Source organism: Ctenopharyngodon idella, chromosome 9 (assembly GCF_019924925.1).
Source record: "Ctenopharyngodon idella isolate HZGC_01 chromosome 9, HZGC01, whole genome shotgun sequence".
In the NCBI taxonomy this organism is placed as follows: domain Eukaryota; kingdom Metazoa; phylum Chordata; class Actinopteri; order Cypriniformes; family Xenocyprididae; genus Ctenopharyngodon; species Ctenopharyngodon idella.
The window spans coordinates 11,113,952-11,126,285 of NC_067228.1; the positions used below are offsets into that span (position 1 = coordinate 11,113,952).

General features: G+C 37.7%; 1 protein-coding gene across 12 annotated transcripts in view; it reads right to left on the bottom strand.

Annotated features, from left to right (window-relative positions):
• Positions 1-12,334, bottom strand: part of lmo7a (LIM domain 7a) — a 55,441-nt gene that overhangs the window by 17,173 nt on the left and 25,934 nt on the right. For 10 of the 12 annotated variants that reach the window (XM_051904867.1, XM_051904866.1, XM_051904864.1 and 7 more), the window contains 11 exons: positions 11,679-11,792; positions 10,926-11,121; positions 9,039-9,279; positions 8,273-8,563; positions 7,721-8,002; positions 6,702-6,857; positions 4,836-5,567; positions 2,857-2,886; positions 2,173-2,299; positions 1,601-1,740; positions 671-1,301 (listed from right to left, as the gene is read on the bottom strand). In XM_051904867.1, coding sequence (XP_051760827.1) covers positions 671-1,301; positions 1,601-1,740; positions 2,173-2,299; positions 2,857-2,886; positions 4,836-5,567; positions 6,702-6,857; positions 7,721-8,002; positions 8,273-8,563; positions 9,039-9,279; positions 10,926-11,121; positions 11,679-11,792 — 2,940 coding nt within the window. The remainder of the gene's footprint in view (positions 1-670; positions 1,302-1,600; positions 1,741-2,172; positions 2,300-2,856; positions 2,887-4,835; positions 5,568-6,701; positions 6,858-7,720; positions 8,003-8,272; positions 8,564-9,038; positions 9,280-10,925; positions 11,122-11,678; positions 11,793-12,334) is intronic. The other 2 variants (XM_051904874.1, XM_051904875.1) reach the window with 2 other exon arrangements.

Sequence of the window (12,334 nt, forward strand, 5' to 3'; positions counted from 1 at the left end):
GAATTTTCATTTTTGGGTGAACTAACCCTTTAAGGATTTTAATGAGGGGAAAAAAAGATGCAATCCCATGAAGAATTCCAAATGACATAATCGAAATAAAAAACAACATAAATATAAAACTATTATACTACTATATAGAAACAATATAGTTTACGTTTATTGCGGGGTTTACAGGGAAAACATTCTGTATATATATATATATATATATATATATATATATGTATTAAAATATTTTCCCTGACTCGATTATGTCATTTGCAGTGAGGTAATGTAGTTTTTTATCAGAATTCTGCTGTTACACACGATTATTTAAAAAATAAGTTGAAATAATATGGGCTGATGGCTTCAACAAAAGCATATACCATCAATTAACAACCTCGTCGCACGCAGTATGTATTTAACAGTTTATAAATTATCGTTAAAATGGAGAAAATGAATTTTTACTTCCAGAACCCACTGCACTCTCAAAAAATCTGACTTCCTCATTACAGTTTTATTCAAGTATTGTAACTTAATTAGATACTTTATAATTAATATGAGCTGTAATTACATCAGAACTTCTGTAAATCGATCGCAGGCTGTGGCAGGTAGCATAATGTTCTCACAGAACTTCATTCGTTAAAAAAGAAAAACGTCATCATGATGTTTGAGACCAAACAGGGACACTCACCGTGAATGCTCTGGGAAGAGAGGTTATTCGGTTGGCCTGTGTGCCGAATGGCCTGGGCGTGACTACAGAGGGGAGTCTTGCGCTATCTGATCTCTGGTAGCTCTTGGGGAGGGAGGCAGAAACTTGAGCCAGCCCAGACTGCTTTGTATCCATTGAATTGGGCTTATACAATGAGCTAATGGGGCTGCTGGAGTTCTCAACTGGCTTAGTGTTGCTAATCAAGTCCGAGCTGTTGAGAACGCTGCTGGGTTTACTGACGCTGATGGGCTTGATCATGCTGGTGGGCTTAATCACGCTGTCGGAGAAAGCAGGAACTGGATCATCCAGAAGGTTTTGGGTTGTTGTTTTGCTCTCCTGAATGCTGTTATTCATTGAAATTGGGATATCTGGACTAGAGCGATCAGGTTTGGATGGAAAATCAGTCTGATCTGATACCAGCGTGCCAGCCACGGGTTCCTTTTCTCTTAGAGATGGTATGGAGGGTTGGGAAGGTTTGTCCTTGGGGGCGTAAGGGACGTCAACGGTGTAGCTACGTGCTGGCAGAGTTCTAGTTCTGGGTACAGGATCTTCAAAGACATCATCAACGCTTGAGTTAAATCGGTCCCTGAAGTTGCTTTGCTCACGGCCCTCTCTGAAAAGGAGCAAAAGCGAGGGAGGCAGGACAAGTACCGCGATTAGATTACACTTTTACAATGAGCAGACAACGGATCAGAGAAAGTAGAACACACTACACTCTCCGCACAACAGCGGACAACAGAACGACAAAGAACAACAGTGACAACAACATTTCAGTACACCACAAATAATAACAAAAATAAAATAAAATTAGGAAAACAACAAAAAAAATATTAAATAAAATATACAGTTTTGTATTGTTTAAAATTTAGAGACACACACAACAACAGCTTATTTGAAAGAATGCATGTTCACCTCCCATCCTGCATTTCCTTGAAGGTCTTTGATTTCCTAGCGCCGCTTGAAGTGATCTGCTCGATCTGTTCTCTCTCCTCTTTTTTCTTCACAATGTCAGAATTCACACTCCTGCGCTTATTCTTCCACTTTGTAAGATCCTGCAGGGACGAGGAGAAAGACGCTCAGCCTCCATAACTAGAGCACAGGTGCTTATTCATAAGCATTAACGGTAGGAGGGACAGTGCAGAGGAAGGGTGGAGAGACACGAGGACAGATTGAGGAGTGAGGGAGGACTAGATTTTGCCAGTGTCCTATTTTGCCTGTTTGGCTCCACCCGACTCCTTTTCCCAAGTGAATTAGGGGCCCGTATATGACCTAAATGCTGTATTGAAGCTCAGTCCAACCTCATTCACACTACAGAGTACCACTGAACAGTTACAGACTACTTATTATTGATGCGACTGTGTGGTTCGAAGTAGTCAAGGTCCTTATGAGGACATCTTACTAGTCTCAACTTTCACTGAAACACAGGCCAAACAGCTGCAGGTATGAATATTATCAATAACAAAACCATGTGATCCGATACTTACATCTTGCCATTTATCTTCATTCTCCTTCAACCGAGCACGCATCTTCTGCAGCTCTTCGAAGCGCAACTCTATCGTCGAGGCGCTGAGGTTCGTCTCATCTTCAGTGATGTCACTCACTGATTTGCTCCTGTAAACATGTTTTTCAAAAAACTTTAGTAGTCCAATGAATTCCTTAAGGAAAAAAGTCATGCATTAGGATGGAAAAAAGATTTTAGCCATTCAGCATTTTGATATGAGTAAAGGAGTTACAGCTCACATCAAGCAATCATAAATAACAGAAATTTACAAGACAAAATATTGAAGGGTTAGTAAAACAGCAAGTCACAATTAGTTATCAAATTAGACAACTAACGAGTTGTTATGAGTTCACTTCCACTCATGTGACTTACCTGTGAGAGCACAATACGTCTGCATTGCAGAAGTACATCTGTGCTTCTCATGCTCTGGATCTTTCCAGAAGGACACGTTTGAACAGAGATTAAATTAGCCAGCAGTGTGCATATATGTAGTCTACATGGTTTTTCAGTGAAAAAATTTTAGACAGCAGCCCATGGGATCATAGCATTGAGAACATTGTGAGTGTCAGTGCTTAATATAGGGGAGAGCAGAGGAAACAAAGGCCTACGCAGCAGCCGTGACCATGCACACAAAAACATGCCATTCCTGCACAAGGTCACAACTCACCCTTTACTATCAGAGCTTTTCTGGAGCAGTCTAGGAGCCAAAGAGAACCACAGCAACAACATAGTCATATTTTGTTGTGATGATTGACAGTTTGTATTTAATGACCAATAAAGTAACATTCACTATCGTTCAAAGGTTTTGGGTCGGTAAGATTTTTTAAATGATTTTGAAAGAAGTCTCTTATGCTGAGACTAATACTGCAAAAAAGTAATATTATTATATTACTAAAATATTAGAATTATTATATTATTATAATAAATATTTATTCCTATGATGGCAAAGCTGAATTTTCAGCATCATTACTCCAGTCTTCAGTGTCACATGATCCTTCAAAAATCATTCTAATATGCTGATTTGATGCTCAAGAAACATTTCTTATTATCAATGTTGAAAACAGTTGTGCTGCTTAACATTATTGTGGAAACTGTGATCTTTTTTCAAGATTCTTTGATGAATAGAAAGATCAGCATTTATTTGAAATAGAAAACGTTTGTAACATTGTAAATGTCTTTAATGCATCCTTGCTGAAGAAAGAAATAATTTTTCAAAAAAAATCTTACTGACCCTAAACTTTCGAACGGTATTGTACATGTCAATAGCTTAGCCACACCGCTCCAGCTATGATCCAGTGCATAATGATTATTTACATTTACAGTATATAGTCATGCTTCAGCATTCAGTTAATTCGATGATTACAGACTTGGGCTGTCTGACGTTTAAAATGAGCAAACATAATATTAACTGTCAGTCGTAACTTAGTTTAGGTACAGTTTAAGGTACAATGACATCATTGGAAACTTGTAGAATTCCCCACCATTCCCAGTGCGGTTGCTCTTTTTAATGCCCCGACATTACATGGACTCTGATCAAATGTAATGTTGTACTTGGTGTTCAAGTGCTAGGTGTGTTTCCATGGTCACATAAGTGTAAGTTCCAGCTTTCACAGGATCACAAGGGTGTGGGGAATTTGGAGCTAGAGTGCATTGTAAGTTACTTCGTATAAAGAGTGAATGTGTCTGACTGGATTATTTATAGACATAGCTCAGGTTTTAAAATTCCACCACAGCTTAGCTGGATACACTTGCGCCTTATAAAGTCTGTTAGGACTTTAGGACTTAAACGAAAGTCAAAGCAGTTGAGTCTGTCCTTGATGTATCAGTTGCTTAGATGCTTTCATGACCAAAACTTTCAGTCTTTTATTAAACACAAGCAAAATGCATTTCACAGGCAATTGGTCAGTCTCTCCAAGACAAAGAAAGTGTATCTGTATAGCAAATGTCACATTCTTTGGTGTTCCTATAATCAATAAAAATGCTTTTAATTTTATATAATTCAATAAAGTAAACTAATATAAAGTTATTAAAAATATATCAATACCCAAGTAAATAAACCATTTATCCACCTATTTTCAATCCAGAAATAAGATATTTCTTGTGAATGTGCGAGACATTGGCCACTATAGGTAAATAACTAGAAGAATAACAAGAAAGTGCATTAAACTGTAAAACTATATGGGTTACAAACCAGTGTGTTTATGATTATGACAATAAATTAAAATAATATGATAACAAATACCAGTTTGTATAACGGACTGTTTTCGTACAGCTAAAATAATCGGAAGCAGCTGACACCAGAAGCCTTGCACATTAAAGTAAAAATGGCTGCGCCCACTTTTATGTTAAAAATAAGGTGGATAAAACGCAGATTGTATCAAATTTCAATGCTGAAAACCATTTTGACACCATCATGCACAAACTTATCTAGGCACAAACTTAAATAAGGAAACCAAATATCTACCTGTTACAAACATTCATCAAGTTGCAGGTCTCATGCAATCAAAGTCAAACCCATATCAGACTCACAAACATTTGCCATTGCCAGTGTAAGATCATAGTTAACATGAGAATGAGAAAATACACCGCAGATGAGATCATGATGACAAGCGCACACAGGCATTTCTGCAGGCTCAGAAACCTAACCTCTCCACCATCAGCCTCTTCCTGTATCGCACACGGCTGGCCTCTCTGATGGCTTGCCATTTCTGCATATCTTCTTCATTGCAAGACAAAGAAACACTGGGAGATCCCTTTTCCTCCGTCCCTTGGGTATTTAAAGCTTTTAGCTTCCTAAGTAGCATATCATCTGTTTTCAGGTGCTGCTCTGCTCTGCATTTACTCTCTGGCTTGGGTTTGTTATGTCTGGGTTCAATTGGGACACACATCAGCTTGGCCTGCAGTTTTGGTGGCAAAGCCCATGTCTCTGGAATAGGAACAGGGTGGTAGTTATCAGGGGCCCCAGACAGAGGGCGATGACAGATTTGCTGTTGAGCCCTTCGAAAAGCCACATCATCTTTTTCAATGTCAGGATAAACGGGTTCACCCTCATGACGGGGCTGAATTACCACCGTGACGTCGGCCTCCGATCTGTGGCGAGGCACCAGGAAGTTACCGTACTTCAACTTGGCCAGATCATCACTCGAATGGAAGGCTTTTGTACGACGTGTAAACATATCGTCATTTTCCAAATCAGGCAGGATGTCGGCAGAAACGTTGTATGGATCGTTAGGGTTTTCACGCCCAAGGAGGGGATGCTTTTCGCATTTTATGAGTCTGGGGCCAGAGGCGGGATCTGGTCTGGGCCAAAAATCAGGGGGCTTTAACTTAGAGAGCCCAACACTCTGCTGAGCAACCGTAAGGTGTTGTGTTTGAGAACTGTGGGCGAATGAAAGGAGAAAAGAGTAAAGAAAGGATTCAGAACATGCAAGGGGACAGTGTAAAAATCAGTTAAGACCAGTTAACAAGAATAGTGCACGCAGAAGGATGCAATTAACCATACGATATAAACGTAACAGCAGCATAATGTGGACTCATTTTGCTCTGGATTTTGGAAAAGCAGCAGTGTAAGCGCTCTGCCACAAAATACTAAGTTACTTAAAATTTAAATTTAATAAAAGATTTTTTTATGAATCTTGAGGCACACAACAACTATAAAGATAGCAACATGTTGGAATCTCTTTTAGATATTTTGAAAGCAGCAGACATCATAAACATAATGTTATGGTATGTTGGTGTGGACTCTAGTTATCGTTATAGTTCTCTTTATAGTTATCATTCTTGGTGTGAGTGGGCCTTTAAGCTCCAAAAATGCACCAAAAAATACAACTTGTTCGCAATATTCCACATTTTCTGAAGCCATATGATAGCTTTGTGTGAGGAACAGACCAAAATTTAAGTTATTATTCACTGATAATACTCCCCTCAAGTCAGTGGTGGCAAATCATATAAGAGCTCAAAGAGTCAAATGAAATTAGTGTATTTGTTAAGGAATTAATCAGTCAGATTTTTAAACTGAATCAGCTATATTCATTGAAAAGTTTAGACTCAAAAGAATGATCTGGTTCCTGAATTCAACTCACCGACTCAAATGAACAGCTTATTGGATGACTTTGTCTCCTCTCACAAATTATATGGCTTCAGAAGACTTGTAGTGTTAAGCATGAGTCATATGGACCGCTTCAGTTTGGTTTGTGTTTTTTTTTTTTCTTTGGAGATATGAACAATGTTGTTGTACAGAAAAGAGCAGTGTGAAGATTCAACTTTTTAGATGAACGTCTGAATAAAGTGACGATTGATATTATACTGATTGTATGATCCTTCTCACCATTTCCATTAGGATACAAATGTACTTGTCTGGTGAGATCTTTAACATTCACAAAGATGATTATCAATAAAAACACTACTTATTAGTAAGCATCAGTCGATACATTTATTAGAATATGTGGAGAAGCAGATCAGGGGAAGTGAGTAGATGTCCGGTCCTACTGCATATGTGGCTGTGATAAGGACCTGGGTGTGGAAGTGAGGCTGGACTGTGCGAGGCCTTCAGGTGCATGGGAGTGAGAGGAAGGGGGTTCAGACTGAGTGCGAGAGAAAATAGGTACAGAGAGCCAGGGATTGACGTCACCATCTGATTCTTCAGAGGACGAACCTGACTTCTTGCGACTGGAAAATGTGAGGTGAAAGCACAGAGAAAGAAAAGGGAGAAAAGTTAGTAACCATCACCAGAGAAAAGACAGAGGAAGGTAACAGAGAAGCCTTAGTAATAAGAAAAAATAAATCTCAGGGTTTACAGTGGCATCAAATGTATTTGTACATTTAAAACACACTTAAAATATATTAAAGTATGAGCAAAACAGATATACTGCTCAAAATCAAGGACATGTTCTGGTTGTCAAATTTTATGAAACATGTCCATATAATAGGCCTAAGGCCATTTGTTTGCAGATCCCACTTAATTGTATAATATATTATGTTATGTACTTTACTGTACTTTTTTGGAGCCACTGGATAGCCAAACATTTCAGAGAATTAGAAATTAATATCCGAACACCTGATGGACTGATCAATAGGGCTCAGAATTGAAAACAGGTTCTTAGTCAGATTTCATAAAAATAATACTGTAACTGTCACTTTTTTTTTTTAATTTCATTTTAATTTTCTAATTATTTTCATGGACAGTTGCCAATTATAATAAATATGGGACAGCTGATTTATTTATTTATTTATTTATTTATTTTAAAACTGAATCTTTTATAATTTGACAACAGCTTCTAATGATAGTGAATGCAGTAAGAATTGTTAAATTCAAAATTACGTTAAAAATAATTGTTAACAGAATCAATAAGGAATCAGAACCAAATTAAATCGTTAATTTCCTGAATAATTTCCTCTCCTTCTGCTCATTTGGAATAGCAAGCATGTCTTATTTAAATTAAGTATTCCTGGAGTTAGGGATAGAATTATTTATGTTCTTTTCTTAACTTATGTTATTTTTCTTTTCATTTTTGCCTCAGTACTGGACAGACCTGAAACCTTGGATCTTCCTGTACCAAGGGCGGCGCTGGGAGCCCAGTTTGATCATCTTCACATGTGCATCCTCCTCAGGTGTCCAGAACTTGGGCAGAAATTTATCAAAAGGCTCTGTGGCAGATGTTTGGGGCATCAGGCCAACTTTACGGGCATAAAGGTCATCTTGAACAGGATCAGCATAGCCAAACTCATCATCCTCTTCTTCAGAGTCATCGTAAATGCAGGCGTCAGTGGATACAGGCCTCCTGTAAGTCCTCTGAAGAGGCTGTGACTGACTGCTGCTCAAAAGACAGCCATTTTTGTTACATACCACCAACGATCAATGCACATCAAACCATCCATGGTTAACAAGCACACCAAACCATAAAAAAAATCAAACATTGAAAACAAAATGTTGTTTCATAAAGTCCACGCTATGGGTTGAAAATCAAGCAAAATAATGACATCACAGCAACTCAAAACCAAACTTTGAAGGTTTCTGAAGTAGACCCAAAGTTAACATTGATAAAATAGCAAACAGACGCGTGTCAATGAAGCCAGTTTCTGACCTGAGATGGGTCAGTGACTGCCGGGGCACATTACTGACAGCCACCTGTGGCCTGGAGGCACATGAGACAGCAGCTGCCTCCAGCTGGCTCATGGGTAAGGCAAAGTTGGTCGGAGCGACAGGGGATGGGCTGTGAAATCTACGGCTAGCGAGGTCATCTAGAACCACGTCGGGATCCGGTCGATCTGCATCTGAATCACTGCTCTCATACTCATAGGCCAAAGACTGGTGGGCAGTTGTCTGGGATTTCAACCCGGTGATAGATGAAGGGTCTGAACCTGCCCTCTCATGACTGGGACGCACCACCAATAATGGTCACGAAAGCACAGTGAAAATAGTGAAATAGTGAAAGTTCACCACCAAGTGGGACATTCAAACATCGAGAAAGCTTTATATTTACCGTAACATCGCACCCAATAAAGTAGAAATATAATGATAAACATTTCTAGGAAGCAAAGCGAATGTTCAAGACACAAATTTTGAGAAATGTTTTGAGAAAAGTTCACATTCAGGTATCAGAGCATAATGTGAGACATTGTTGAGATCTTTTTTTGAAACTCTAGAGGAGACAGATTTACTTTTGTCTGGAGAAAAATCTGAAAAGCTCTTTTAATTTCATTGCTGTTTAGAAGAAACCATTGAGATATTACGCAATGCATGTATTACATCATAAATCACTGATCAGATGGTCACCTTTCACCAGAGTAGGTAAATATATCGTCCAATGAAAACCCCCATTGAATCTCTAGCGTGTAGACTTGCATTACCTAGAAAAAGTGCCGTCATCTTCTGTGAACATAGGGCTAGCCCAGCTTCTTCTGTTGTCTTCATTTCGCTCAGCGCGTTTCTTGCGTAATGGTGCTGGAACATAGCCCGTCTGCTTGTCCTTTGTTGGCAGGAACTGATTGAACTGAGTGGTGGTCTTAGGGGTTAAGACCATCGAACGGCGGTATTCCTTACTTTCTGACATCGTGAAGCTCAGATCTGCTTCAGGGTCACTACCACAACCTGGAGGAACAGCACAGAGAACCAGGAGTGTGAGCGTATAAACACACACATGCACACAAGATTGTTTTTCTTTCCTGGTGGGGACTTTCCATTGACTTTTATTGTTTTTATACTGAGCTAATGATGTTTTCTAACCCATAACCCTAAACCTAACCCTTATAGAATGTAGTAGAATAACCTTTTTGAATTTCAGGTTTTTATTGAGACATTATTTAGTATTTTTATGAAGCAGTTTTTCTTACAGAAACTGCTGGATGGTCCCCATAGGTGAATTCACACTTTACTATCCTTGGGGACAAAATACGCACTACAAAAATGTATTTCTTCATCAGAATTTAGATTTTTACACACAAATCTCACTAAATTTAAAGCAAGAAAAAAAAAAAACTCTTTGCCAATAGGGTAAGAAAATGCATTTTATAAAATAAAATTATTTTACAATTATAAAATATAAAATTTATAAAATTATAAAATTTATACAATACAATATCATTCAAAAGCAGTATATTTTTTTCCCAAAGAAATACATACTTTTATTTTTCACAAAGATGTATTAAACTGATAAAAATGTCAGTAAAGAATTTTAACTTGATAGAAAAAATTATATATCAAATAAAAAAATCACATTTTACGCAAAAATATTAAGCAGCACAATTGTTTTCAATTGTGATAAGAAATATTTCTTGAGCAGCAAATCAGCATATTAGAATGATTTCTGAAGGATCATGTGACACTGAAGACTGGAGTAATGGCTGCTGAAAATTCAGCTTTGCCATCACAGGAATAAATTACATTTTAAAATGTATTAAAATATAAAATGTCTATTTTAAATTGTAAAAATATTGTAACAATATTACTGTTTTGACTGTATTTTGACCAAATAAATGCAGTCTTTGTGAGCATAAGAGACTTCTTTCAAAAGCATTAAAAAAATCTGACCATCCCCAAACTTTCAAAATGACGTTCTCTGAAAATGTCTTAATCGTCCTAATATTTGTATTGTTGTAAATATTTTACATGGAAAGAAGATTTTTTTTTAACACATACTTCTATATAGTAAACATGGCAGTGGGAAGCGACTGACTCATTGGCAGGTCAGTGGGGAATAAGAAAAAATGTCTCACTGGGGTGAACGTGTAGACAGTCCAGAACACTAATTATATCAGCAGCTAATTACATCAGCACCTTCCTCATGAGCTGCAATTGAGCCCCTGGGACCATGACTGAGTAAAAAGATGCTAATGTCACTAAAACGCAAACATGTAGAATTGTAGAAAATAGTATGAACTAATGGGAGTTTGCAATTTCCATCAAAACAGTATCTGCTGACAGACACTCTCATAGACAGCAAAATATTGCTCATGACAAAAGCCTTAAACGGTATAGTTCGCATACCACTAGAGGGCACCAGGCATTTGTTTTGACAAGCAAGAGTTAATTAATAAACTACATTTAAGCCAAAGCTATCTGTGGTCAGGTCTTTAAACTTATTTTTTGCACATTTTTCTTGCACTGGTGGAAAGTGTTTTGTTTAAAAAGACACAAAATGAGATATCCAAAACCACCTTTCATACAACTACTCATCTCTGACTCTCAAAGTCAAGCTAGAACACACAAGAGTGACTTCAGAGATTGAAGAGTCTTACCCTCGCTGCTTCCTTTGAGTGTAGCGTCTGAGGATGTGCTGTAAGTTCTGGAGCCCAGCGAGTCGAGGCTGTCTAGAGAGTCTTCTCTCCTGTGTCCGGACCGTAGTGGGAAGAGCTCTTCTTTCTCTGAGTACCAGCTATCTCTACAAGTGCTGTTTCGTGCACTGCCCCGCAGTGATGTGCAATCCTCTAGTGCCTGTCGAGCACAAGGGTGTGAGTGTGAGGGAGACAGGCCGACACACAGCATGCACAAGGGAAAAACACAAACAACAAACACAGCATACAGCCTCCATCAGTGCATAAACACAGTCTTGCTCATGAAAATCCAGTCTCTTCCATTGGAAGCCAATCGGATACACTGAAGTGTTCAAACTCATTTTTTGTTATCGGTGTGTACTTAACACAAAAATTTGCAAAGCTGATTCTGGCTACAATAACTGAAATGTGCAGTTTTAAACTTTAGTTTTATGACAAAAATGTTGATGTCACTTAAAAGGATACAATAAGCATAGCCAAATTCCATTCAAATTCTTTTGTGGCATGTGTTGTTGTTGTTTTACAATATGTAACAGTATCAAAGCAATCAGATTAATGAACTGCTATTGGCTGACTGTGTCCTATGATATTGAGTTATAGTTACACCATGAGACTAGTATGCTGCATTCTTGGAAGAAGAATCCAGAGTATTCATACACTCCAATACAGAGTAACATCTAAAAGTAAATACGAAAGTCAAATACTACATAATCTTACCTTATATAGTGCTGTGCCAAGTAATCCCTCAAAAGCCTTTAGTTTTAGGTAAGGTCCATTGTAAAATGGATCAGCATGTGCCTTTCTGCCCAACCAATATATGGTGATCAGAACCTGTGAGACAAATCAACACAATTGTATTAGTACATATTGCAACAAAGATGCAATTCAATGACAATAAAAGGCCACTGTGTCCCTGACTGCATGCTAAGATATCAACAGAAACTAGATAAATCCCATTGTACAATTTTAAGACATATACACTGGCCCCAAAAAGTATAGAATTTATTTTTTACATTACTCTAATGGTCATTTTAGTGTATAAAGTTAACAGTTATTTTAATAATAATATAAACAGTTATTTTAAATTGTAATAATATTTCACAATATTACAGTTTTACTGTATCAAGTAAATGCAGGCTTGGTGAGCATAAGAAACTTCTTTCAAAAACATAAAAAAATAAATCAAACTTTATCTATTGTTTTATAACTTGATATCTAACAAACTTATATATGCTTAGATATTTTGTTCAGACATTCACACTTGTGTCCAGATACTCTTTGGGCCACTTTATTTGTTCTCTATGGAGGTCAGGGATGTCTTGATCAGTGTACTTGAGTTTTTAGACGAAGCTTCTTGAAATGTTACATACTGC